At 54.0% G+C, this 27048-nt stretch overlaps 1 protein-coding gene and 1 long non-coding RNA gene across 4 annotated transcripts in view; one reads left to right on the forward strand and one right to left on the reverse strand.

The window, feature by feature from the left end:
• The first annotated feature begins 781 nt into the window (after positions 1–781).
• Mxra7 (matrix-remodelling associated 7) overlaps positions 782–27048 on the forward strand; it is a 31368-nt gene continuing 5101 nt past the window's right edge. Inside the window, exons 1-3 of one of the 2 annotated variants that reach the window (XM_005407417.1) lie at positions 782–1107; positions 20313–20376; positions 24377–24470. In XM_005407417.1, the coding sequence (XP_005407474.1) occupies positions 850–1107; positions 20313–20376; positions 24377–24470 (416 nt within the window). In that variant the 5' untranslated portion in view covers positions 782–849. Of the gene's footprint in view, positions 1108–11674; positions 12122–20312; positions 20377–24376; positions 24471–27048 lie in introns of those variants that run through there. The other variant, XM_013506029.1, reaches the window with a different exon arrangement.
• LOC106146944 lies at positions 17698–22420 on the reverse strand. 2 transcript variants are annotated; one of them, XR_001231594.1, is made up of 4 exons: positions 22254–22420; positions 21702–21785; positions 18851–18936; positions 17698–18703 (listed from the first exon to the last, which is right to left on the reverse strand). It is a non-coding gene; the product is annotated as an uncharacterized LOC106146944 (long non-coding RNA). The 2 variants fall into 2 exon arrangements; XR_001231595.1 differs by having other exon boundaries at positions 21652–21785.

The following is a 27048-nucleotide window of genomic DNA, read 5'->3' on the forward strand; positions in this document are numbered from 1 at the left end:
GCCTTGTTTTGGGCATGGTACCTGATGAACTGCCGAGGGTGGGGTGATGAATGGCAGGGAAGTATTTGATTTCAGTATATTTGTAACAACACTGTTCAGCAGCAGAGCCCTGGAAGGTTTTGGAGAAACAAACAGTAGCCTTCCTTTCACTTGTCTTGCGCTCCCACCCCGCACATATTCCAGAAGTGTGCAGAGAAAACCAGCAGGAAAAAATGACCCTCCGCGCCCTGGCGCTGAATTCCAGTCTTCGGGAGGCAGCCTTGTCACAGGAAGCCCAGTGTGGAAGGCTGCCGGCTTCCGCCTGGGAGAGATCTTGAGGCCAGACTGTCCCCACCTCCCTCTGAGAGGTCTGCGCTCATTAGGTCCGCGCCGAGGGATAACAGCAGTTGACCCGCCCATAAACAGCCCTGGCGGGAGGCAGTGAGGCTTCCCGAGGGGTATAGGTTGTTTTACAAAGCAATCGGGGGCGCAGTTTCCAGGGCCCTTCCTGCCCTCCGGCCTTACCCAACTCCTATACTTGGAGAACGCTCCAAGGTGAACTGGGCAGGACTGAAGCGGTTCCGGGAGATGATACTCGGAGGGCGTCTGAGAAATGAGAACCTCTCAGCGGTTCGCAAACCGAGCTTGAGCTCAGATAATCAGATTAAATTGTGCCCCAAAGCATCATGCCACCCAGCCAGGTCAGGGCCTGAGCTGCTGCGCCCCCCTAGGATGAGGGGTCGGCGCTCCATCCAAGTCCCGCCCCCTCCTGCCCGGGGGCGGGGCAAGGCGCAGGCTCCGCCCCAGGGCGGGGCTTGGTGGGCTCCCTAGGGGTCCCGGCAAGCCTGCGGCTCTTGGCGGCAGGGCGCGATGGAGGCGCCGGCCGAGCTGCTGGCCGCGCTCCCTGCGCTGGTCACGGTGCTAGCGCTGCTGCTCGCCTGGCTGCTGCTGCGGCGCGGGGAGGTCCGGGAGGCCTCGCCCCCGGCCGAGGCCACCGGGACCCCCGTGCCGCCCAGCTCCTGCGCCCCGGAGCCCGCAGGACCCGGAGAACCCGAGGGCCCGGAGGAGCCCGGGGAGCCCGCTGCGGCGCCGGCAGAGGCAGAGGAGCTGACGGCCGAGGCCAGGCAGGTACGCACGGGGCCCTCCCCTCCCCGGGGGCCCGCGCCCCTCCTGTCCTTGCCCGACCCGACCCCCGCGAGCCTCCGGGCCCGGCCGCCCCCAGGAAGGGAAGCGACTTTTCGGGGCGTGCAGTCTCAGCCCTCAGACTCGCCATCCTCCCCCAGAAAGTGCGGCCGAGTGACGAGTGCCTGGAGTTTGCTTGTTTCCTTCCTCCGCTCCTCCGCCCCTGGGCTCTGGGAGCCGCCCTGGCTGGGTCGGCTCGGGTGGGGCCGCTCTCTGCTCCCAGGCCTCGATGGATCGATCGCCTGGGATTTCGCTTCACTCCCCGCTCTCATCCCTCGCGCCCACCGGTTCCCAAATCCACACGCACGTGGCTTCTTTTGATACCCGCAGTATGAGTTGTCTGGATGTTGGAAATAGAGTACTTCGGGGACATGGGGGGGAAAGCTGCCTCTTTTTTAGGCCAACTTGAAACCCACATTCCAGAGTCGATGTGGCATTTTTCGAGGCCCACAGGGCCGAACCTGACCATTGCAGTCGTTTTTATTGTCCTTTTTGTAAGGTTCCAGTCTGACCTGACTCTCCCAGCCCCCAACCCACTTGCCAGAGGAGGTACAGTTCATAGCGGGGAACTCCGTTCAACAACAAAGTAGTCTTGGGGAGCACTGGATGTCGTGAAGGAGATAAGATAGGACAGGAGTTTTGCAGGTCCTGGGGACATCTGGAGATGTCCCGAAAATTTGGACCAACCTTCAAGGACCCTGCCCACTCAGGTGCAAGACAGCCAGAGAACTCTGACCACAGATGTTCATTAAAATCTTCCTGCCTAACATCGCCTGCCTTGTTTCTATCCCTATAAAAGGGGCCCACTTCTCTTTGTTTCTGGCCTTATTGCTGTCTGCCTGCCTGCACCCAGGTACTAAACCATACGCCTGGTTGCTATCACCAAAGCCTGTCTGGTGGTCTGTCAGCCCGTGGTTAGGCTCTTCAGGCTGCAGGTGGGCCGTAGCATGCCCCCATCCCACCCTCAGGGATGCAGCTCGGAGCTTCAGACACCCCCAGGATGGCCTTCTCCACCTCTGCCTGAGGCCACTCTGGTGCTGGCCACCAGCTAGGACCTGGCACTACAGGACATCCCTTCCCAGCCCTGTGCTCGTTCCCACTCATCTCTTCAGACCGGCAACCCCTCTGCCCATGGTCCCAGGACTGCATCCCCTTGGCTAGCACAGGCCACCACCTGGGGTCTCCAGTCAGCCTGTAATACTTTGGTCTTTCCCCGAGAGCCTTTGTGTAGTGGGGAGGGCAGCAAGGACAGGGTTGGAGTGCTCACAGATGCCCATTCTGACTTTTGCTGGGCACCGTGGTTAACACTGGAGAGAAGTCTGCAGGGGAAGGGAGGGCAGTGGGCTCAGAGGCATTTTTCTTTCTGCCAGACCCCCTCTGAGCAGGCTCTTTGCTTGACAAGTGGGTGACTAATTGTGTCATTAGAGTGGCTCCTGGCCAGCCCGAGGAGGGCAGTTGTGTGCATCCCGGAGCCTGCTCTCCTGGCAGGGGGAGGGGTCTGGGCATGCGCTGATGTGTTCCGTTTGCCCCTGGGTTTGGGATTCGGCCTCACCTGTGAGCCCCTAGGCACTGGAGAGAGCATCTGGACTAATCTCAAGCCATTATGGCTCACTAGCAGCACTGTTTATACCTTGGTCTTTTATCACCCAGCAGCAGGTTCTAGAGTGAAGTCCAGGAGGGTATTTAGTGGTTTACGGTCACATCTTGAGCCTCTGGGTCACAGCACTTCTCTACAAGGGGTTTGGGCTCTCAGCCTATGGAACTTCTAATGTGCTAGATTCGATGGTGGTGTTGAAATAGGGGCCTCCTGTCTGGGTAGGTGCGCATTCTGTAAGGAAAATGGGTGCTCTGAGGACAGGGACAGTAAAGGGAGTTCAGGCCCTGCAAGGGCTGTCCTGAGAGAACCCACCCAGCCAGAGAATTCATACATCAGTGGCCTACCCCAGAGGCTCAGGTCCCCAGCATTTTGACCTTTGCACTGAACTACATTCCTAGCCACCCTTTATTTATTTAGAAACAGAGTCTTGATAGATTGCTAAAGTCAGAATTAAATTTGTGATCCTCCTGCCTCAGCCTCTCAGAGCTCCCGAATTACAGACATGTGCTACCATGTCCGGCTCCCCAGCCCTTTCTGAGCTGGCCTGAACATGAGGCCTTGGGTCAGGGAGTGTAGGGGACACAGATAGCTTTGTGTCCCCTCCATCTGTCGCAGTCTAGCTCCCCTCACCCTCCCTGTTCATTTTCCATTAACTGCTTCCCATCTAATCCAGTCCTTGTCTTTCCCAGTGAGTCCTGGGCAGTCGGGCAGCTGCTGCTTGTGACTCACAAAGCTGATTATTGAGGAGGATCTGGAGCCCCAGGCCACCCGGCAGCTGCCGCAGTAGATCACGGAGCAGCATCCCTGTGGCCAGTACCCCCCACATCTGAGGCCCCGTGGAGTGGGAAGGGGCCGTTTATGGGCCTGAGGCCCTGAAAGCATCCTAAAAAATGAGGGTGAGATCTGCACGGCCCCTGCAACCAGCAGCAGAGAAGGCCCCTTGGCTTCCCCAATGCCTCTGAGTGCAGCAGCGGCAAAACAGGCAGGGAGTCAGAGGACGGGGCAGGATTGCATTATTAGAACCACACTCCCTTCTCCTCCCAGGAGGCAGGAAGTGCTATGCAGCTCACCCTGCTCCCACAAAGAACTATAGCCAGCAAAGTCAAGGCCAGGAGCTGGGCCTTCCTAAGGCCGAGAGACGCATTTTTCTGGTGCTAATGTGTAGATTGGAGCTCCAGGTTCCCTAATAAATGGAAAGGTTCTGGTGAGGTTGTATCTATACCCTAGGAGTCCCCAGCTGTGGTCATGCACAGAGGGCAAAGGGTTATTCCAGGGGTACTAGAGTTAAACGCTCTAGACTCATTCTTCACACTTGGATCCTAGCCCAAACCAGGGTAGGATGTGGGCACAGCATTGTGTACTACAGTCTTAGTTACCTGGGAAGTTGAGGTAGGAGGGTTGTTTGACCTCAGGAGTTCAAGGCCAGCCCCCGTAACACAGCAAGAGCCCATTTCAAAAACAAAACAGTAGGGCCAGGCATGGTGGCGCACCCCTGTAAATCCCAGCACTCGGGAGGCTGAGGCAGGAGGATCGTTGCGAGTTCAAGACCAGCCTGGGCTACAAAGTGAGCTCAAGTCCAGCCTAAACTGCATAGCAAGACCTGTCTCAAAAACAAGGCCAAAAAAAAAAAAAAGTAGGGATTATTTTTTCTTTTTTTGCAGTACTAGGGGTTGAACTCAGGACCTAGAATGTACGAGGCAAGTCCTACACACTGAACCTCAGAGTAGGGACTTTCTGCAGGGCAGCTGGCTGATAGCACAAGCTAGGAGACTTCAGGAGACTAAAGCAGAGTGATGAATGTAGCCTTGATTCTTTTTTTCGTTTGTTTTTTTTTCTGGTACCAGGAATTGAACTCACGACATTGTGCTTGCCAGGCAGGCACTGTGCCGCTGAGCTAAATCCCCAGCCCTCTAGTCTTGATTCTTGATTAGTGACTGGATTCTGGATCCAGAGCAGGAGGTGGGGAGCTGTAAAGACATTTGGGAGAGACTTGAGACATCAAACCCCCTTCTTGCAAAAACTGAGCAAAAGCTGAGCAAGTGCTCTCCCACGGCACTGTATCCCTAGGCCTGAGACATTTTTTAAATGAATGGTGTTACATAATTGCATTGGGGCAATGCTGAACTGCTAGAGTGTGATGCTGACATTGTGGTAATATAGCGAAATGTCACCGTCCTCAGAAAGGAGCATGTTGAAATATTTGGGACTGACATCTCAAACCCCGGGCAAGCGTGGGGAGGGCGGAGCCGGCAGAGCCGCCGGGACCAGGTGAAAGTGTGCGGTACTTCCACCTTCTCTGCAGGTTTGGCAGTTTTCACAATACAAATACAGTTCAACACTGGAAAAAAGAAATGGAGGAGGGAATTTCTCGGGAAGGGCCTGGGTTTTCTGACCCCTGGTGATAATGGTCTGCTGGCTGCACAGCGTCCATCTGTCTGTCTGTCTGTCCGGCTCCTCCAGCTGAGCCCGATCATTGCTGTGAAGTCACCCCTGTCTTTGCCCACCTTGTGGCCACGGGGGTGCCCGCTGGAAGCTGCAGAGACCCTAGTCCCCAGGATTATTGGGGGACAGGTAGACCCCTTCCATCATCTGTCCTGACCTTTGTCCTGTGACACTATCCCGCATTCTGTTCTCACCAAAAGCTGGCAGAGGGACACTTAGACGTTTGGCAGTTGCTCTGTGCCATCATCTCAGGTTGACTAACGGAATCCCACAGGCTGGTAATGACAAGCGTTGGCTTCCCACACCTCGGGAGGCTGGGGAAGCCGGGATCAAGGCGTCAGCAGATCTGGGTTGGGGTGAGGGCTTTCCTCAGCCTGCACATGCCCCCGTGCTATGTCCTGGATGGCCGTAGAGGGAAACTACGGTGTCCCTTCTTCCTTCCTTAAGGGCACTAATCCCATCCTAGGGCTCCACATTCATAGCTTCATCTAAACCTGCTCAGCTCCCAGAGCCCACAGCTCCAGTCACATTGAGGGATGGGGCCTCGGCATAGGCATGGGGGGCAGTGGTGGAGTCCACAATGGGTCTAGTGATTCCCTGGAGGGAAAACTGGAAATAATCCAAGTGCCCATTCATTAGAACATTGGGTTAATTAGCAAATTGGCATTAAATAAGTAAAAAAAAATAAGACATAAATCAAAATGTGTCCATAGTAATTACAGTAATGTACATCAGCAGAGCAGGCAACTTGGGGCTGTAGTGGAGCTCTGTGTTTGGTAGCTCAAAGAGGTATTTTTGTTTTGTTTTGGGGTTCCTTTTTGGTTTTGTTTTGATTTTTTGAGACAGGGTCTTTATGTAGTGCAGGCTGGCCTTGAACTTGCTTATGTAGCTCAGGCTGGCCTCGAACTCACAGCAATCCTCCTGCTTTAGCCTCTTGAGTGTTGGGATTACAGGCATGTAGCACCATGCCCGGTTGTTGTTTTGTTTTGTTTTTGTAAAATTGTTTAAGTTCAGGGGCTGGGGATTTAGCTCAGCGGCAAAAGCGCCTGCCTGGCAAGCGCAAGGTCGTGAGTTCGGTTCCCGGTACCGGAGAAAAACCAAAAAAAAATAGTTTAAGTTCAAACTTTGATTTTTTTCCTTCATATAAGAAAGAATCCTGAGCCAGATATGACAGTCTGTAATCCCAGCATGGTTGAGGCAGGAGAGTTGATTGCAAGTTTAAGCTCAGTCTGGGCAATTTAGTCGCTTACTAAAACTCTGCCTCAAAATTTTAAAAAAGGGGAAGGGATAAGGTGTGGGATGTTGTCAGTGAGAAGGCCCTGGGTTGGATTCATTCCCCAGTCTCTCTATCTCTCTCTCTCTCTCTCTCTCTCTCTCTCACACACACACACACACACACACACACACACACACACACACGAAAGAAAGGAAAACCAAGGGTAAGACAGCTCACCTTCATTCTTTCAGCAAGAATCTTGGTTACACAGAAAATTTAGCTGTCAGAATTTTTTTTTTTTTTTTTTTTGAGACAGGGTCTCACTATGCAGTTCAGGCTGGCCTTGAACTCACTTTGTAGCCCAGGCTGGTCTCAAACTCGCAATGATCCTCCTGCTTCAGCCTTCGGAGTGCTGGGATTACAGGTATGTGCAACCATGCCCAGCTGTCAGAATTTTTACTTAGCAAAATGAAGAGAAAAAATTTTTTTGGCCAGGCTCAATGGCGCGTGCCTGTAAATCTCAGCATTCAGGATGCTAGGGCAGGAGGACTGTCACAAGTTCGGGGCCAACCTGGACTACAAAGTGAGTCTGGGCCAGCCTGAACTACATAATAAGACCCTATCTCAAAAAAAAATTTTTTTTTTCTTTGAGCAAGAACTAGTAATTTTTCAAAGGTAGTAAGATTTTAAGAAATACATGTTGGGGGAAAAGGCTGCCTAGCTTTGGAGCCTTGGACGTAAAAGGATGCGTGTGTTCCCTGCCAGACAGTTTTTCTCCTGTGGCCTGGCCTGCAGTGTGAGAGGGTGAGAAGGCTGGCCCTTGGGTATACTTCTCCTGAGAAATGCCAGATCCCTGGTGACCAGAGCATTCCTGCCCCATCCCTGGCCTGGCCACACTGGGTTTGCCACTGTGAGGACGGCTGTGTGGACCAGGAGATGTGGACTGGGTTCAGAGCCCTGGCGCAAGGGGTCGTGGTGCCAAGCTGTTTGCCAGTCCTCTCCCCGCCGGCTGCTGTGCAGAAAGTTAGGTAGGGCCCTTCCCTTCCCTCTGCAGGGTGGTAGGAGCATCATGCCAAGGGCCACAGAGGCTACTCACCAGCTGTGTGAGGTGAAAGGGAATTCATTGTAGAATTTGTGGGATTGCTTATCTAAAAACTGCCTCTAGCTGGGTGCAGTGGTGCGCATCTACAGACCCAGCTACTTGGGAGGCTGAGGTGGGAGGATCTCTTGAGTACAGGAGTTTGGGGTCAGCCTAGGCAACATAATGAGAACACATACACAAAAAAGATGTGAATAGCTCACATTTCACACACACACAAAAATATGTGAATCGCTGGGTGTGGTGGTACATGCCTCTAATCCTAGCTCTGGAAAGCTGAGGTAGGAGGATCACTGTGAGATTGACATCAGCCTGGGCTATATAACAGGACCAAAACCAAGAACTCTGTGAAGTGTTTTAGAGCTCTAATAATCCACAGTCATCTGCTTTCTAGTCCTGCACTCCGTGTATGTGTGTCGGTGTGTGTTATAATATTTTCAAGTAAGAATTCCTTGCACGTAGCCAGGAGTGGTGGTGTATACCCATAATCTTAGTACTCTGGGAGGCAGAGGCAGGAGACCATAAGTTTCAGACAAGCCTAGGCAATTTGACTTACAAGATTTTGTCTCAAAATTAAGAAAAAAAAATTAAAATGGACCAAGAGGTTGCGCATGATGACATACCCTATAGTCCCAGTAATGGGAGGCTGAGGCCAGCCTGGACTAGAAAGTGAGGTCAAGACCAGACTGTACTACATAGCGAGACCCTGTCTCAAAAACAAACAAAAAGCAAGCCATGTGCACACTGATGACTCTCTGACCACCTGATGTCTGGCTGAGACAGTCCTGGGTACCTTCCCAGCAGGGCCCCAACTCTGTGACATGGCATTGCTCTCATTCCCTTTATCCTGGATTATGCGCCCAACGCCCAGCATGCATGAAACTGGGATAGAACCAGACACATACAGACTACGTTTGTTCCTATACACACCTGTGTGATACAGTTTAACTTATAAATGAGGCATAGCAAGAGATTAACAATAACAATAAAAGACAATTATAGCGATGTAGTCATTAAATTTGTTTAAAACGTATGCATTATTTATTTTTGAAATTTTCCGTTTAATATCTTCACACCATGGGTGACTGTGGGTAACTGAACCACAGAAAGCAAAACTGTGGCTCGGGAGGGGAGACCGCGGAATCATCTTTCTCCTGAGCAGACTAGGACTTGCTGAGGACTCAGTCTATGCTCCTTTCTGGACCAGAAGCCCCTATGCTCGTGTCTACCATCCATCTACCCTACCCTCATTCACCGCCCTCCCCTCCACTCTCTCCTGAAGTTGGAAACTGTCCCTTCTTCTGGCTGAGAAGACACTTTAAAGACTGTCCACCGTAGCTGGGTGTAGTGGTGTACTCATGCAGTACCAGCACTGTGGGAGGCCGAGGCAGGAGGATTGCCAGTTCCAGGCCAACCTGAGCTACAGAGTGAGTTCTGGGCTAGCCTGGAACATATCGAGACCATGCCTCAGAAAACAAACCAAAACAACAACAACAGAAAAAATCTGTCTACCTGTCCTCTTGGCAGGTTTGGGGATCCAGCCAAGGCCTCGGGCATGCCAAGACCTCTACCACGGGGCTCACTGCCCAGCCCCCGCCTTCTGTTACTATATCCAAAGTCAGTCACGGTCAGGATCATTCAGCCAGGTCTTCCCCAGCCATGATCTGATTCTTCAACCCTGTATACTGGACCGTGTGGCTCCCTTAGTTTTCTTCCCTTTCCTAGACCTTCTCTGTCCCCAAATGTAGAATCACGTTGAACTGCCTGCTATATTCTCTGGCAGAGGGCAGATGACAGCCCGAGGGTGCCGTTTTGTTTTGTCTCGTCTCATCTTGTTTCTATAGAGCTTTTGATGTCCTCTGAATCCTCTTTGCAGGAGCATTGCCAAAAACTGCTAATCTGACGGGATTGAATGTGGCGTGCTCACCACCCGAGCAGGAGTACTTGCTTAAGGCTGGTGACTGTGCGCCTTTGGCCTGGACATCAAATAGAAGCTCCGCTAGGGCAGGGAGCAGGTGGTGCTGGCCACAAGAACGGTGACTCAGTCTCTCTCCCACCTTCTCTGCCCATGGGCCAGTGCTTGCGCCAGCACTTTGCCTGTGCCCTGTGCCCACCGGAAAGGCTTGTGCCCAGGAGGCCCTCTGGGCCAGGCCACCGCGGTCTTCCTGGTCAGTGGCTGGTGCAGCCAATCATGTGTGTCCAGCCCAGGCCGCTCCCTGAGCCCCATCTCTGGCCTGCCTTTCCCCTCCAGTCTGATGGGTGTCTTGGGATCGATCTGTTGACACGTGGTCTCTCTTCCCGTCCCACCCTTTGTATTCTGCATGGCTCTGCCCGAAAGCCTAGGCATTAGAAGAACAAACAACAAAATCCAGCTTGGTGGCACAGAGAAAGACAGAAAGATCACTGCATGTTTGAGAGCAGCCTGGGCTACCTAGGGAGTTCAAAGCCAGTCTGAACTGCATAGCACGACTATGTCTCAAAAAAACAAAAGAAAAGCCCAGGTGTGCCCTTTTCTTCCCTTCCCCTCCTGCCTGCTGTCATTCTGTCTCCAGTCTTGCCCCGTCTGTCTCCAGGGTCTCCTGCACGTGGCCCTCCTGTCATCTTGCCATGGCTCCTCTGGGCCAACCGCTGGCCTCTTCAGGGTTCCCTGTCGCCAGTCCACCCCACCCCTCCCCATTCAGCCGCCAGCATCCGGTGCGCTTTCTCTAACCCAGAATCCACCAGCTGCCTCTCAGCGCCGGCCCGGCCCGCCCTCATCCCCCCAGCCCCTGACCTTGACCCTTCCCGCTGCTCGGCCCCAGCTGGCGCCCACATGAAACCCCTGAGTGCCAGTGGCTCTGTGCGCCCCGAGGCCTGGGCCACGTCAGCAGAAGTGGCGTCCCCTCCTCCGCGAGGCTCAGCATGCTTGGCTGTCTCTGCAGCCAGCGTGAGGTCATCTTTCATTTCAGCTCCTGCCCTCCACCCTCTGTGAGGAATGTCTGTTAACCTTCATGTCCCGGCGCCCCGGTGCCCTCATGCCCGGGACAGGCCCAGCCTACACCTGGCACCCCGTAAGTTCTTGTGCACATTGGTAAGCTGCAAAAAGCACAGAGAGAAAGACAAGATACTGCTGCTTCCTTCAGCCGGGAGCCCTCTCTCAGAGTGCTCCATGTCAGCCCTTTCAGTCTCACACGCAAGCCCAGCACCCACCCCGAGGCAGAGCCGCAAGCCAAGAGTCTCGGCCCTCTTTCTCTACCATTTTTCCCCACACTGAGGGGAGGATAAAAATATGAGCTAAAAAATAAAAAAAATTTTAAAAGTCGGGCATGGTGGCACACACCTGTAATCCCAGTACTCGGGAGGCTGAGGCAGGAGGATCGCTGTGAGTTTGAGGCCAACTTGGGCTACAAGTGAGTTCAAGACCAGCCTGAACTGCATAGCAAGACCTTGTCTCAAAAAGACCAAAAAAAAAAAAGTATACAAAATACTGGGGGCCCCCAGGGGACCCCTGCCCAGACAGAGGAAGGGGAGGGGCCCACAGGTGAGTAGCAAAGGACAGGCCTTGGGTAAGCCATGCCAGGCCACAGAAGACACAAGTCGCGGCACGATGGCGCCCCCTGTGATGGTAGATGAAAGTGCTTCTCTGCATGCCCCAGAGGAGATGGTCTCCCCAAAACTGAGCACCAGAGACTCTGGAAACAGGAGGACTTTAAAAGCCAGGGATTAGCTTGGATGTGGCGGTGCAAGTCTCAGAATCCCAGCATTCTGAAAGGCTGAAGCAGGAGGATCCCAAGTTCTTAGCAATTTATTTTGACTTGTCTCAAAATAAAAAATAAAAAGGGCTGGGGATGTAGCTCAGTGCAAAGCCCTGCATCCAATCTCAGTACTGAAAAAAGAAAAGGGGAAAAAGAGAAAGAAAGAGAGAAAGGGAACGGCGCGGTTGGCAGTGAGCGTGGCAGCCAGCCGCCGATGGTGCAGGGTTTGAGCAGGACATGCAGCATGAAGCCGGCATTTTACGGTGTCCCCAGAGCAGGTACCTTGGAGGAGAGGACACGAAGCCAGAGGAAGTGCAGAGCAGATGTACAGAAAGTGGAGAGTAGGAAAAGGGTGCCGGACACCGTTAAAAGGAAGGGGCCAGGGGAGAAGTCAAAATTAAAAAGAGCGACTGGTCTAGAACCAGTCCTCTGAAGTCATCATGGTGTCACAGCTGCTGGGAGGAAGTGGACGGAGGAGAGGGTACAGCTTGGGACAAGACCAGTTCACACAGGGCCTGTCTCGCCCCGCTGCACATATGGATGAGGGGTGGAGTCTGTGTGTCCTCTACCTGCAGCAGCAGGGGCGGGGCCCACGTTCTCTGCTCGGGCATCTGAGGAGAGCAAGGCACGGTTTCCGCCTGGCTCCTCCCACACCGCCCTCCCCAGCTGCCCACCGCTCTGCCTCCGGCCTGCCTGCCGCCCGTGCTCCCTCCATGCAGAGGCCGAGCAGCGGTCCTAAGAGAACCCTTCTGGATGGCAGGACGCTCCCAGGGCCAGCCCCATCCGCACCCCCTTGGCAAAGCGGATCAGGCCCCCTCTCGCCGGCTGAGCAGGGCGTCTGTCATCTGTCGTCATCCTGGATTGGCCGGCAGGTTTGTTCGAGTTGTGTGAGAGGCCGCTCTGCGGCTGCCCGCAGGCCCCCACCAATGCTCTGTGCAGGACTCCAGGGAGGCAGCCTTAGGGCCATCCACATCTGCCTCCCGCTCGGCCTCTCCCGGCCCTCTCCACTTCAGCACTTGGCACCAGGCAGGACTCAGCCAGGCAGCCATAAATGGCCATGTGGCGCCTGCAGATGAGGCCAGCGTGCAGTGGCTTGGACACCCCCACCCCGCCCCCAGACCCTCTGCCCACTCCACAATGCGCCGCGGGCTGTGGAGAAGTGTGAGGAGTACTTCCCCTTTGCTATGCCTTTCCCCTCTCCATCGGAGGAAAAAGCTGAATTAGAAAAGTATTCTGGAACATCTGAAAGTAAAACCTGGCCTCTACTCAGTAATAAAATGCTGAGCCTCTGGTCAGTGAAGTGATTGGCTTTGGGTATCAGCTGGGCCTGGTTTGGGAACAAGCTCTCTGTCTCAGAGGGGATTACCAATTTACAATTTTTGTGTGTGTGTGTGTGTGTGTGTGTGTGGTACTGGGGATTAAACCCAGGACCTTCACCCTGAGCTATACCCCCAGCCTTTTCTATTTTAAGACAAGTCCCTGCTAAGTCACTAAACTGCCCAGAGTAGTCTTAAACTTCAGCCCTCCTGCCTCAGCCTCCTAGAGTGCCTTGGATTATAGTTGTGTACCACCCATGCCCAGCTAATCAATCCACAGTTGTCATGAAATTGATTTATTCTGACTAGAAGCGTGATGTATTAGTTTCCCAGGGCTGTGCTAGCAAAATATCACAGATGGAGGCTTTTTTTTTTTTTTTTTGGTATCAAACTCAGGACCTCGCACTTGCTAGGCAGGCACTGTGCCACTGAGTTACATTCCTGGCCAGACTGAGGCTTTCTCAACAGCTTCTGGAAGGCTGATCGAGGTGACCATGGTCAGGCTGTGGGCAGCGTCACTTTCTCTTGCTGCTCCTTCGCCTGGGCTCGCATGTGGCTCTGTCCTCGTGTCCTCACTTGGTCTTTCATGGGCGCTCCTTCCTGCTGCCTCTGTGCGTGACATTTCTTCTCACAAGGACAGAAGCCCTTGGGTTAGAGCCCAGCCCGAGGGCCTCACTTTAACTCAGTCCCCTCTTTAAAGGCCCTGCCTCGAACTCTGCCCCTCAGGGTCTACCAGGGATGGATCCTGGACCCAAAGTGGATGCGAAACCCCACAGATGCTCATGTCCCTCCCAGAAAGTGGCACAAGATTTACGAAGAACCTACGCACATCCTCCCTAAGCTTTATCTCCGGGTTACTCACGGTGCCTCGTGCGGTGGGAACCCTGTGTACCCGTCGTTATTCGGCATTGTTTTGGGAACAGTGACAAGGGAGACGTCTGCACATGTCCAGTGCAGACACAGTTTCTGCCCCCAAATATTTCTGACCCACAGCAGGTCAAAACCACAGAGGCAGAACCTGCGGACAGACCACAGCAGGGCTGACCACACAGCAGGGCTGAGCCACTTGGGTAAAGGCTTCGGCATCTAAGTGGGAGGCTAGGTGGGACACATTTCATGGGGCTCAACATGGTCCTGGGGCATCGGCAAGAACCCAGCAGTGGGGAGCCAGGTGCAACAGTACACACCTGCAGTCCCAGCTGCTCGGGTGGCTGAGGCAGGAGGATCACTTGTGCCCTGAAATTCAAGGCTAGCCTGGGCAGCATGTTCAGACCTTGTCTCAAAAACAAAAATAGTGGTGGCTTTTTAAAAACTGGTACGTCTTAGATAAATTTAATGATCACATTCATCACAGGGAATTTGTACTTGTACATGCCTCTTTTTTTCCCCGCATTCCCGTCCCCGCTCTTCAACCCCTCTTCCTCTCCTTATTTACAAAAGCTTTGTTTCCATTTTTCCTTCTATTCTTTTTTTTGCCCCTTCTCTCCTTTTCATGGTGAGTTTTTGAGAAGTTTGTAGTCTGCGCTCTAAGCACCACTCCTGTTTCTCCCAAGACCCTGAAATGAACCTGCCTCTGTGGGGATTGTGCTGGCCCCAGGGGTGGCCTGTCACCTGAAGGTGGTGGGACTCAGACCTCGAGAACCCTGAGAGACAGCCCTTGCTGTGGCCACCTTCACTGAGTCACTTATCAAGCATGGAGCAGAGGCCAGGTGCCTCTTTTTCCTCCTGCCTCAGCCTCCTAGAGTGCCGGGATTACCAGATGCCTTTGGCCTCTCCGTTCAGGCTGGGCTTGGAAGCCTCCTCTCAGAGTTCTTCCAGCTTCTTTTTAAATTTGTTTTTTCTGCCTTGTAAACGCAACAAAGGTGTTGTAAAAACTTTCATACTATAGAAATGATCCCTGAAAGTATAGCCTTACATAAAAACTTTCAGTATCCTAGTGATAGAGGGGAAAGTAACTCTCAGCCTGCCAGGTGTCAGAAACACCAAGTTCAATATCTCTCAAATTTGAGGAATGGATTCTAGGAACAACAGAGGTTAAGAGTAGGAAGAATTTACTGAGAGAAAAAGGTTTCTGTCTGAGGCGACTGCAGGGGGCCTGGAAAGCTGGTTGCCCCTTCTTGCCTCTTCCCTCCCCCTCTCCTAGGCGTCCCCACAAAGGGCTTCGACTGCAGCTCTGATCCTGCTGTTTAAAAGCTTCCAGCGCTGCTCACTTCCTGAAGAGTGAAACCTAAACCCTCCCATGTTCTGCATCAGCTCTCTGTGGGACCAGCTCTGCATTTTTTTCCCTTAAGTTTTAATTTTTTGTGACTGGGTCTCTGGTGTTGAACTGGTGACCCTCCTGTCTCATCCTGCCAGGGTGCTGAGACCACAGGTGTGCACTGCCAGGTTCCTGGCACCTGCACTGCTCACCGGTGTCAGAACTTCGTTTTTCCACTGTGCACACATTTTTATAATGTAAGAGCAAAATATAATAGTGGCGTTTTACTTTGTAAAAAAAAAAAAAAAAAGTAACGAGGGGTCAGAGGGGAGCTCAGTGACGGGGCGTGTGTTCAGCACGTGTGAGGCCCTGCATCAGGCCCAGTACCACACACACAAGCCACATCACTTCTGGTGGCGGGGGCGGTGGTGATATTGTTTCTCTCTCTCTTTGTACCCCACCGCCCTTTCTTTTCTCTTTTGGGATAAGATCTCACTGTGGGGGCTGGGGATTTAGCTCAGCGGCAAAAGCGCCTGCCTGACAAGCGCAAGGTTGTGAGTTCGGTTCCCGGTACCGGAGAAAAAAAAAAAATCTCACTGTGTACTCCAGATCAGCCCTAAACTCACTACATAGCCCAGGCTGGCCCCAAATTCACAGCAATTCCCTGCCTCAGCTTCCCAAGTGCTGGGATTACAGGCGTGTACCACCATTCCTCGGTTGTTGTCTTTAAAAGCCCAGCAGGCTTTGCTCGCTTAGTTCTTCCTGACAGAGGCAGATGAGAGTGCGCTTTCCGGTCGAAGTCCAGAGCCTGGCCCTGCTGTGAGGCCCTGGGACGCTTCCATGGAGGACCGTTTGATAACTGTTCCAAAATACACCCCGGCATAGCGCAGCCCTTCACTGCCTTGGGGCTGAAACTTAATGCGGGGAGCGCCTCCGGGACCCCTTTGGGATGACAGGATTTTGTATCCACCGTGACCGTTTGTGTAGCTGCCTGCCCCACTGGGCCACGGGTTCCTCAGGATGTGCTTTTGCTCGTGTTTATTGTTTTCCTTTTCATCTTTGGGGCCCTTGCAGTCACATCTGTGAGTGACTGTTAATCCGCTTCCGCCCTTCACCCTCTCTGGGCTTCTGATCATGACTTGGCCTGTCTGGTGACCCCTCCCTCCTAGGAGCCCACGGGAGTCACGTGGTGTGTGACTCAGCAGAGCAAAAGGTGTTGGTAGGGCCCAGGAGACCCCAAGGGTTGTGAGTGTTCGGCGTTAGGAACCAAGGTCAGAGATCAGACCTTGGAAGCAAAGATGCCCGAGGATAACATAATAATAGGGGGGGACTCCTCTGTGTGACAGGTATGCTCCGGCATCTTTGCTTCCAAGGTCTGATCTCTGACCTTGGTTCCTAACGCCGAACACTCACAACCCTTGGGGTCTCCTGGGCCCTACCAACACCTTACCAAATTACAGACAAAGTGGTAGGAAATTATCAATGGTTATTGTTTTACATATTGTTATCTACAAGATAGGTTCTCAGGAGAACAAATAGACAAATAATTGTGAGTTACAGACAAAAGAGGTAGGAGATTATCAATAGTTGTACTATAGTTTGGTATCTTCAAAGTGGCTTTTAAAGAAAATAAATAGAGCTATACATGAGTGACCTATTGAATAATCATTAACTATTCTCAATGGTTGTTGTAGGAAACACATAATAGACATGCATCCATTTATAAAATAGCATAGGAACAATACAAACATTGCAGAGTTATGGACAGATCAGTAGGAAAATATCAGTGGCTGCTGTAATACATGGTGGTATCTTCAAAATGATTTCTCAGGAAGACAGAGATACGCAAGAAGGATTTAACAAGTAGTTACAGCCTAAGGGTTGTCAAAAATAGCATATTACCTCCTCACCAGTGACTCCTGTCGCTGAGGTGTGACGGCTGGAAGGAAGGCCAGAATTGAAAAGAAGGACCAAGAGACTTGCACCTGTGTCTAGCAACAGGCTGTTTTCTTGTTCCTCCATGGTCATGATTACCCAGGGCTCCTCGATGGAGATGACAATCTGGCCAGAGGGAGAAGGCAGAGTATGCCCCAGGCCCTCTCATTCCTGTTGGACTAACTGATAGGATGGGTCTGAGCTCTGGGGTCTCTGCTTCAGCAGACAGACCGATCTCCAGTGGTCACCTTTGCATTCAGGGCATGGCCCATGGGGCCTCTTAGGGCAGTTTCTCTTGAGGTGGCCTGATTTTTAACAGTGGTAGCAGATGAATGCAGTTGTAGCAGATGAATACAGTGGTTGAGTTCTTCTTGGGGCCCCGGGAATCAGACCTGGGGTCTATTTCTCTTAGTGCTGCAGCAAAAGCAGCTGCTTTTTCTTGGTCTCTTTGTTTTCTCTCCTTGGCCTCCTCCTTGTCACAGCTATAGAATACTGAGGAGGCAATTCTTACTAACATCTCAAGTGAGCCATCTGGGGCAAAAGCCATTCTTTGTAGTATTTTCTCTCCAGCCTCCCATCACGTTGGGACCCCACAACCAGTTAGTGTCCTCTCCCCAACTGTCAGCACAGGCAGCAGGAATCTTGCTGCAGACCTCTCCAGAGCTCCGCCGCAGCCTGTACTCTCAGGGTAAGAATGGCTTCCAGGGAGTCTCTGCAGGTATTGTGCAAGGTCCTCCTGGTTTACAGCTTCTGAACAGCTCTCATGACCCCAGTCCACAGGACCTCCACAGGACCTCTGACTCCTTGGGCTTAGTCTGCATTCTCATGTTCTCTGAGTCCTTTTTCAGCAGCTGCTCCTCCGCTGACTCTGGACCTTTCTGGTTCTCAATGGCAGGAGCAAGAGTGACCCATTGTATGGCATGTATTCCCAGGGGTTTCTCCATGTTTGAATGATTCACACAGGTCCGTGGGTGGGCATCTGCAGCCGGTGCATGGTGGGCCAATTGTGTCACTGTTTCTCTGTGTCATGGTAGTTCTCAATTGAGCTGCGGCGGCCGGCCTGAGGGCCAGCGCGCAACAGTGCTCACCACCGAGCGGCTTCCTGTGTGCCGGGGGCCCTCCTTCCGGGCGCCTATGGGGCAGGGGGCCGGCCCGAAGACCCTTTTTATTTTTTATTTTGATACAGATTCTTTCTAAGCTGAAAAGTTGCCCAGCCTGGGCTTGAATCTCTGATGCTCCTGCCTCAGCCTGCCAGAATGAGCCACTGCCCCCAGCTTAGCTGGACTATCTTTAACTCTGTGGGTAAACATCTCATTGCTTATAGCTGTCTTGTTTTCTGCTGCAGTCAGAGTTCTTGTGTAAAAATCCTGATTTAACGTTGTTGAAAGCAGCGTCTTAGAAGTGGGATTGCTGTAGGAGTGGGCATCTCTATTTCCTGTCTCCAGAGAGGTGCCCACCCCTCTCAGCCACAGAAACACTTGGCTGAGCACAATCTTGAGGTGGCCGCACCCCAGACGTGACCTTGTCTGTGCGGAGGGCCGCATTGGTCCTGGACAGATGGATGAGTAGGAAGAGCCTGCCTTCCCCGGCAGCTCCTCCCCGTCTCTGAGGGTCACCAGGCCCAGCAAGTGCTGCTCTTGACCATGCCAGGCTTGTGAAAGCTTGGCCTCTGGCTCAGTGTGCTCTGTTTGTTGAGAAGCCTTCTTCTGAGGGTTCAGTAGCTCTTCAAGACCTGCGGTTTCTTAGACCTCCTGGGGCTCCACACCCTCCAGCCCTTGCCGACTGGCCCATCCGTTGGACCCTCTCATCCTCAAATATTCCAGCAAGTGCCAGTGGCTCCTTCCCTCTGCTCAGGGTGGGGCGGGACACTCCTCCGGCCATCTGTTCCTGGAATCTGCCCTGGGAGAGAACCGGCTGAGAAGGCGGAGCTCCGATTTTGGAAAAGTGGATGCTGACTGAGACAGGGAGGGACAATGCCATTACGAGCCAGCCGCGGTGCAGAGCACCTGTGATCCCAGTGAGGCAGGAGAGAAGGAGTAAGCAGGAGGTAGAAAGGAGACGAGGAGATCGTAGCTAAAATTGTACTTTGAAGACTGCAACTTCCGGGACCTGCAACTTCCGGGACCCAGCCAAAGTCACCCACAGCCATCTACCTGGTTAAGTTCTGGCTCCTTCCCTTCCTTGGGAGTACTGAAAGTCCCTCAGTGGGTTTGAGAAAGTAAGCAGCAACTGCCTGGTCCTAAGATAAAGGAGCAGGATGAGAGAATTCAAAGAATACTGAAATTATCCATAAAAAAAAACAAAAAACAAACAAGCCTGGGATGGTGGCTCCTACCTATAATCTCAGCACTAACGAGGCTGAGGCAGGAGGATTGCTGCAAGTTCAAGGCCAGCCTGGTCTACACAGTGAGCTCAAGGCCAACCTGAGCTGCATAGTGAGACCCTGTCTCAGAAAAAGAAGAAAACAAAAGCAAAAAAAAAACTGAGCTCATCTTTGTAATGTGGGCCAGTGCTCTTCTGGGGAGACGGCCACCCTTTCCTGGGTTCCCACTCCCTCTAGAGAAGCACGAATGTTCCCAGTTCCAGAAAATTCTGTCTCTGTCTCCGTCTCTGTCTCTCTCCCCCCCCCCCCGCTACACTCTATTTGAGTGTAAAATTTAAATTTCTGCCTAATAAAACCCTTTCCATGCCTTTTAGTGACTAGTCCTGAAAATTCTTTTTCTGTGACAGGAGTCAGCAAACCTGCAGACGGGGGCAGGGTGTTAGGTTCCTTATCTCAGCTTCAGGAGCCTCCTCAGACCCTGTCTGGTGACACCAGTGTTTTTGAGCAGGAGGCAGGAGGATCACAGGTTCAAGCCCAATCTGGGCAATTTAGTGACTTAGGGAGACCTTGTCTCAAAATTTAACAAAAAATTATTTTAAAAAATTGGAAATGGTGATAAAGCTCAATGTGAGAGCCCTGAGAGAGGGAGGGGGAGGGAGAGGGAGAGGGAGAGGGAGAGGGAGAAAGAAAGAAAGAAAGAAAAAGAAAGAAAGAAAGAAAGAAAGAAAGAAAAAGAAAAAATGGGAGGGAAGGGGCAGAGAGAGAAGAAAATCTAAGAAAAGAATGGTGCAGGAAGCAGAGGAGCCTGTGACGTGGAAGAGTCCGTGTGACATTGCTGGCGTCCTGGGCAGCCCTGCCATCTCTGTCTCCTGCCTTTGTTCCCTGGCTATGACAGCTAGGACGGGAGGAGACCCTGGGCCTGCCTATTGGGATGGAGCCACATGCGCGACGAGCGCAGCCTGGGGAAGGTCAAGGTCGAAGGCGCGGGGTGCGCAGGGAAGCAGCATGCTCCTTGGCCCCCTGGTGTTTGCTGTGGTGCCCCAGCCTCCACTTGCCTGTTGACCTAGCCCTGGATAGGGCTGCGGCCGGGTGTGGCTGCACCGGGCCTCGGGGCCCTCCCTCCCACCTCTGCACCTCCATGGCTTCCTCTTGTGCCTGAAGTGATCGAAGTGGTTGCCGCAGACAGCCAGAGGGGACTTGGCTGCCTACCGGTTCACACACCCCGGGGACATCCAGAGGGTTGACAGTCCCTGCTCTCTGCCTGCAGCGCTGACCCTGGCCTTGTCTTGCAGGAAGAGGAGCAGGACTCAGATGCTGACAAGGGCCCGGCCCCAGCAGAGCCAGAGGATGAGGAAGGTGAGTGCAACCCACCCTCGACCGTTGTCTCTTTCCCTCCCTGAGTGGTGGTAGAGGGTCTGGACCTGCCCTGCCCTAGGTGGGGGACACTGGCTCTGGCAGCCTAAAAGGAGGAGAGGGGCCCAGGGGGTGCCCCAGCAAGAACCCTGCGCACCCCTCACCTCCCCACCCATGCCCCAGCACTGGCGGTCCTCGATTCTCTGTAAAGTGAGTGACTGCAGGTACTGGGACCCTCCTGGGAGTAAACTGAGCTCCCGAGCTCTCTGTCCTGCTCCACCTTTGTGACCACCTTGTGTCTTTCACATGTCTCACCAAGTGTCTCGGCTGCCCCTCCAGGCCACCACTGGGACTGTCTGCAGAACGAAGACCTGAAAACAGGCATGGTGGTGCACACCTGTAATCCTAGCACTCTGGGAGGCTGAGGCAGGAGTTCAAACCCTGCCTGGGCAACTTAGCAAGACTCTGTTTCAAAATAAAAAATAAAAAGGGCTGGGGATGGTGCTCAGTGCCAGAACCCTGGGTTCCACCTCCAGTACGCCAAAAACAACAGAACAAAACACAGCAAAACACAAAGAGGGCCTTGACCCCCCACCCCAATAGCTGGAACTCACTGCTCACTGTCAGCAACCCCTCCCCTGCCTGGTCCTGAACAGATGGACAGACAGACAGACAGACCAAAATGGATAGGGCGCCTGCTGATCTGTCAGGTTTTTCTTTCTTTCAAAAAGAAGCTGGAGCAAAAATAGCAAAATGTCAACACTCCTTAAATCTGTGCCGCAAGTACACGAAGGACTTACTACTTTCTGTATTTTTGTGTATGTTTGAAAATATTTTGCAATTTTTGCAGAGCAAGGCTGGGGCGGTGGCTGGCAGCCAGCAGCAGTGGACAGGGGCAGCCCCCAGCCCAGGCCTCCTGCCGGCCCAGGGCTGAGGGAGGGAGGCGGGTGGCCCAGCTGTCAGCAGGAGGCCTGAGCGGGCCCTGCCTCTGCAGTGAGCCGCTCAGCTCCCAGGCTCATTGATTAGTGTCGCTAGGATGACTTTGCTGAGCGACTCAGGGATTCGCGTGGCGTGGAGAGGAAGCCTGCCGCTTCCGGGGGCCTCTGCCATCCACCCGCCACACCAGCGGAATGGAGGGGCTGTGCACCACTTGTCCACCGCAGGGGGTTGGGCTATAGCAAGTTGTCCATTCTGTCTGCCTCAGAAAACACCAAGCTAATCAGATCTGCCCCATAAACCAAAGCCACAACTAGGACCATACAAACTAAAATATATCACCACAACGACCCCCATGCTGAGAGTCGTCACAGGTGTCCTTTGCTGGTCACCTCTTGGTCTGGGCTGCAGGTACTGCTGCCAGGTGTGCATGATCTTCAGAGCCCTAGGATAACCAGAGCCCCGTGCCCCAGCACCTGCAGGATAGACGCAGCAGCTCCAGGCAGCACACCTGTGTTGTTGGGGTCGCTCCCAGAGCCCCAGCTCAGCCCCCAAACCCTGGAGTCACACAACTCCTGGTTCCCAGGACCCGGTACTCTGCACTTGAGCCAACCAAGCCTGGAGGGTAGCAGTGAGGACTGCTGGGCCCTGTTCTGCACCCCCAGGGCTCCTGTCCCACCTGAGCAAGGGCCACCAGCACCTCGGCCTGCCTCCCAGCCCCCACCCTTACTCCGCCTCTCCGTCCTCTGCTCTGGGCCACCTTGCTTTCTCTGATGCTCTAGGCAGACTTGGCCTGCTGGGCCTATCTCCCCCCACCATCCTGTGACACAGGTCACCTAGTTAGCCCTCTCCAGCCACCTAGTTTCCACTCTGAGAAGCCCCTGCCCACTCTGCTGTCCTTGTCTGGAGAGCAGGTGGAACCAAGTGCATGTTTAAGTACTTACGTTTGCTTGCTGGGCCTTCTAGGCATCCTTATGTCCCCAGCACCTAGAACTGTGCTGCCTAAGCTGGGGGAATGAAGGAAGAGTAATTGTCCCTTGCGAATGTAGTGACTGCAGCTGGGCCCACAGAAGCCACCTGCTTGCTCCTCCAACCAAGGTTTCGATATGAGGAAAACACCCTGCAGAATGTTTGGGTTTGTCTTGGTTACTTTTCTCTCGTTGCTGAGACAAAACACCCAACGCCAAAAATGAAGGAAGGAAAGGTTTATTTAGCTTACAGTTTGTGGAGGTTTCAGTCCATACTTGGCTGGCTCCGAGGCAAAAGGTAGCAAAGCAACAAGAGCAAAGGGGGGAATGGCAGCAGAACAGCAAACAGCCAGAGCAAAACGGAGGAATGGCGGCAAGCAGCTTCTTTTTCCGTGCCTTACTTTGTAAACAGGCTACCCCCACCTAAGGGGCGTGTAGCTCTCACATAATCTCCATGCCCTCCTCTTCCACAGGCTCAGGATATATACAAAGTAAGCACCCTGGCTTCCTGCTGAGTCACTTAGCCAAACCTCTAGACTCCCCAAGTTGACACAATGTATCAACTATAACAGGGTTCTAGATGTTCATCTAGAAGCTTCTTCCTCTGTGCCCAGGAAGAACCTTAATCCAAGGGCCTTTTCCTCCCCCTCAGCCCACAGCAGCTTTTTAGGGCGGGCGGGGAAGAGTGCTGGGAATTGAACCCAGGACCATTTACTGATGTACATCCCCACCCCTTTTATTTCTTTATTTTTGTAATTTTTAAAAAAAAAATTTACACAGGGCCTCAAAGTTTCTTAATTGCCCCAGACTGGGCTTGAACTTGTGATTCTCCTGCCTCAGCCTCCCAGAGTGCTGTGACTACAGGTATGCCCCACCACACCCAGGTCCACATCAGCCTACCTGATGATGTGTGACCGCCACCAGGTGGAGGGGTCAAGAAGGCCTGGCTGGCCGCCCTGTGGGATGTGGAGGGATGGAGGGGGAGGAGTGTGAGTCTGAGACACTGGAGGGGCAGCAGGCAACTTCTGTGACAGCAGCTGGGAAAGGAGACATCTACACAACTGTGTCCCTCACCCGGGCTTTTATGTGCTCATGGAAATTACATGGGACAAGCCAGCCAACCCCTGTCCACAGGGCCCTGCCTGACACTTGCTGGTTAAGAGACACAAAAGGGCACTGCTTCCAGGCAGATTCTCTCATTGGCATGCTCAGCTCTTCTGCAGCCCTCTCCCTGCAGCCCTTTCCCAACACCTGTGTTGGCTCCAGGCCACTGCCCACGTACTCTGGGGACTGGCTCATCTGGCTGCAGCTATTTGGATTCCTCCTGTTACGGCCCAGATGTGCCCTGTGGACTCCTGATCACCGTGGGGGGAGGGATGGAGAGAAGGTGTCTGGCCCAGGAAGAGGGTCAGGGTCCCTGGGGCACAGTGCCTCCCACCTAGAGCTTCCCGAGAGAAGCTGCGTCTGCCTGTCTGCCACCAGGATCAAGTGGTCCCAGACAGAGTGGAAAAAAAGCCTTGCAGACGGGCCTGGAGTGAACTGGCTGCAGAGACGGGGACAGCTGGCTCCGCATGGCCGGCAGGGGAAATGTCACAGGGGATGGAGGCATATCTGGAAGGGGAGTTCTCCCTGGCTGTCTCATTTCGACCCTGTGTTCCCTGTTTGTTTCAAGGGCAGGATGTAAGGAGCTGTAGGATTGCATGGAAAAAAACGGGATGAGCTTAGAGGTAGGAGCTGGGGTAAGAAGACAGTGTGGAGTGTCCAGCCCTCTGGGAGACTGGGGAGTGTCCCCAAGCTGGTGGGAGGGTTATGCATGGGCCACCTGACCCTGATAGACAGGGGCCTTCTCTGCTCGTGGCACTTATTTTAATTTTTTTTTTTTTTTTTTTTTTGCTTATTTTAAAATTTTAACAAAGGAGCAGGTGTAATCCCAGCAGTAGGGAGGCTGAGGCAGGGGATTTCCCATGAGTTCGAAGACAGCCTGGGCTACCTAGGGAGTCCTTGTCTCAAAAACAAAAATAACAAAAAGAAAGAGAGGAGGGGGCGCGGGGGGTAGGGATGTGAATATCCACGTGGCTGTTACCGTCTTCCCTCTACAGGAGAGGCCTTCTCCTTTAAATACAGCCCCGGGCAGCTGAGGGGGAACCAGTACAAGAAGATGATGACCAAAGAAGAACTGGAGGAGGAGCAGAGGTGGGCGCCGCGCGGGCTCTCCCGGACGAGTGTGGGCGGGGCCCCGCAGGCCACGCCCCTAACCCCTCCTTTGCAGTTCAGGGTCCTCTCCTGTCCTGGTGACATCCAGCCAGGCCCCATCGAGGGAGGAGCTCCCGTGGGGCGCATGCTGGGATGAGGCAGCCGATGATGGAGGGGAAAGAGGGACCATGGAACCATTTCCCGCAGCCCCTGCCCAACCTGCCCCTAGGCAGAGCCTGCTGTTCTCTTGCGCTAGAGTCCGTAACAAAGCCAGTTGGTCAGCCAGGACAGAGCGGGGTCTCGGTGCGCGTCCCATCCGCAACCCACCCGCCCCGCCTGCCCCGCGTTATCTGTTCTGCTCCGCGGACTCCCAGGCTGCGCAGCTTCTAGAACCAGGCCACGCACCCCCTCCCCCGCTGCCCCGCTACCCAGTCCCGCAGGGCTGGGGGTGCTCCGAGCCGCGGGGCGGCCAGGCCTGGCCGCGGGATGAGCAGGTGCGCACCGGGCCACGTGCTGGGGCCCCGTGCCTAAAACTGGCTCTCGGCTGGCTGTGCCGGTTCCCAGCCCCGAGGCGGAGAGGCGGGGCGCGCCCCCTGCGGGGAGCACAGCTGTGTGGTAGGCGAGCGGATCAGCCACCTGCCCTGCCCCTCAGACCTGAGCCGCCCTGCCCGGCGCCCCACTTGGCCACTGGCTCCCCTCCTGGTGCCTGGCTCCCCTGACTCCTGCGCTGGCCTCGGGGGTTGGCCGTTCAGGCACAGGCAGGAGGGAGAAGCCCCTCAGCTGCTGCCACGTGTGTGACCCCATATGCTGCCTTTATATTGCAGGATTGAGCTGACCTCTGACCTCACTTCCCTGTAGCAAGTTCTCTAGGTCCTGAGCCACAAACATTCTTGCAAAACTTTTGGTAAGGAGACTGATTTCTTAGACTAGTGGTGTTTCCCTCACACCATCTCTAACGTGTCCCGGGTGCCATTGCCACTGTGGTCGGAACCCCACTCCTCACCGCCTCAGAACCAGTGGATGCTTTTCGCTCCCACCCCAGCCAGGGTCAGTTTTGTCATGCAGGAGGGATTCCAGGGCCAGGGGCTCCCAGAGAGGCAGTAAGTCTCTGATGGTGGGGGTTAGTGCCCCCTTGGGAGCTGGGGGAGCCGCCCCCCCGCTGGGGGGCGCTGAAGGCGTGTGGACATGGTCACTTGCAGCCTTTTCAGGTCACCATCAGGATTAGACAGTGAGGGGACAGACACCCTGAGAACAGTCTGTACTCTGAACTGTGGGGCAGGTGGGTTCAGATCATCAGAGCCAGGACTGCCGACCACAGCCAGGGCCACATCTTGTCCCCCACCTGCTGGTGCAAATCCAGTGTGACCAGACACTCCTTTTCCCATGGTCTGTAGCTGCTGTGGAGCTCCAGTGGCAGAGCTAGGAAGCTACAGCTGATGCTGTGCGGCACCCAAATCCCCAAATGGTGTCGCTAGAATGAAAGCAGAGAGAGGGCCTGACACACCTGAGTCCTCCAAGGTCCCGTAGACAGGGCTGAGACAGCGCCGTGACCTGAGTCTTCTGCTCAGGTTCTTGCGCAGCGTGGCCTGCAGGGGCCATGGCCAGGCTGAGACTGGGCTGCCACTGCCACCTGTGTCCAGAGCTGGGGCCTTGGAAGCAGGGAAGGAAAATACTTCTGCGTTATTTTCAAAGAAAGCAGAGTCTCCATCGCCCAAGAGGACCTCCCCCAATGGGTCTTCAGGGGTCTCAGGACCACCAGGGCACACTCTGCTCTTCTGTGGGGTGGAGACGGTGCCCAGGAGTTACTCTTAGATGAGGGCAGAGTCCCCAGCTCCTCATGGCCACCACAGTAGTCACCACTGTGTAGCCCGAGTGGAGGAGGGGCTGGCGGAGGTCGCGGGCAGGGCAGGGTGGAGTTCCTGTTCATTCCATCGCGGCCACCCAGCATGCGCCCCCGGCTCTCGCATGCCCTGACATCTGCTTGCTCCTCTCGCCCCTGCATGTGGTCCCAGCTGAGCTGCCTGGGGCCCCCTGGGGGCCATGTGGCTTCTGTTCCTCACGGTAATGCTTGGGGTTGCAGAGGCTGCTCGATTTGGCTTTGTTTTTTCATCTTCAGCACGACGGTCCCTGTGGGGCCTGGGGGAGCAGATGGCTTACGGGACAGTTCGGGACCTAGCTGAGTTCAGGGAGCTGCCCTAGAATTCTCCTGTGAAAAATAACACGCATGTTACTGTCAAACCACTGAACTGAAGCCAGCAAGTGGGGCACTCTCTCCTTTGCCCACCAGATTCCTCCCCACTCAACTATTGCCTCACTCTGACTCTCTCCCCACTGCACTGGGTGCACAGCTGAGTTGCAAGCTAGCTAACAGGTGAAATACTCCCCTGAAACATATTAGCTCGGCACTGTGTGGGTGGTGGTTCCTTGCTCCAGCAAGCCCCAGAAGGCCGGCTCCTGGCTCTCAGGGCTTGGCGGTCAGTAAGCAGGAGGGTCCACATGAGCTCTCCCCGGGAGCTTACCTGGGCACCCTGGCCTTGAACTGCTTACGGGTAAAGCTTAAGGTGGTCAGGTTTGCAAA

This window comes from Chinchilla lanigera, unplaced genomic scaffold (genome assembly GCF_000276665.1).
Source record: "Chinchilla lanigera isolate Chin_1 unplaced genomic scaffold, ChiLan1.0 scaffold00105, whole genome shotgun sequence".
Lineage (NCBI taxonomy): Eukaryota > Metazoa > Chordata > Mammalia > Rodentia > Chinchillidae > Chinchilla > Chinchilla lanigera.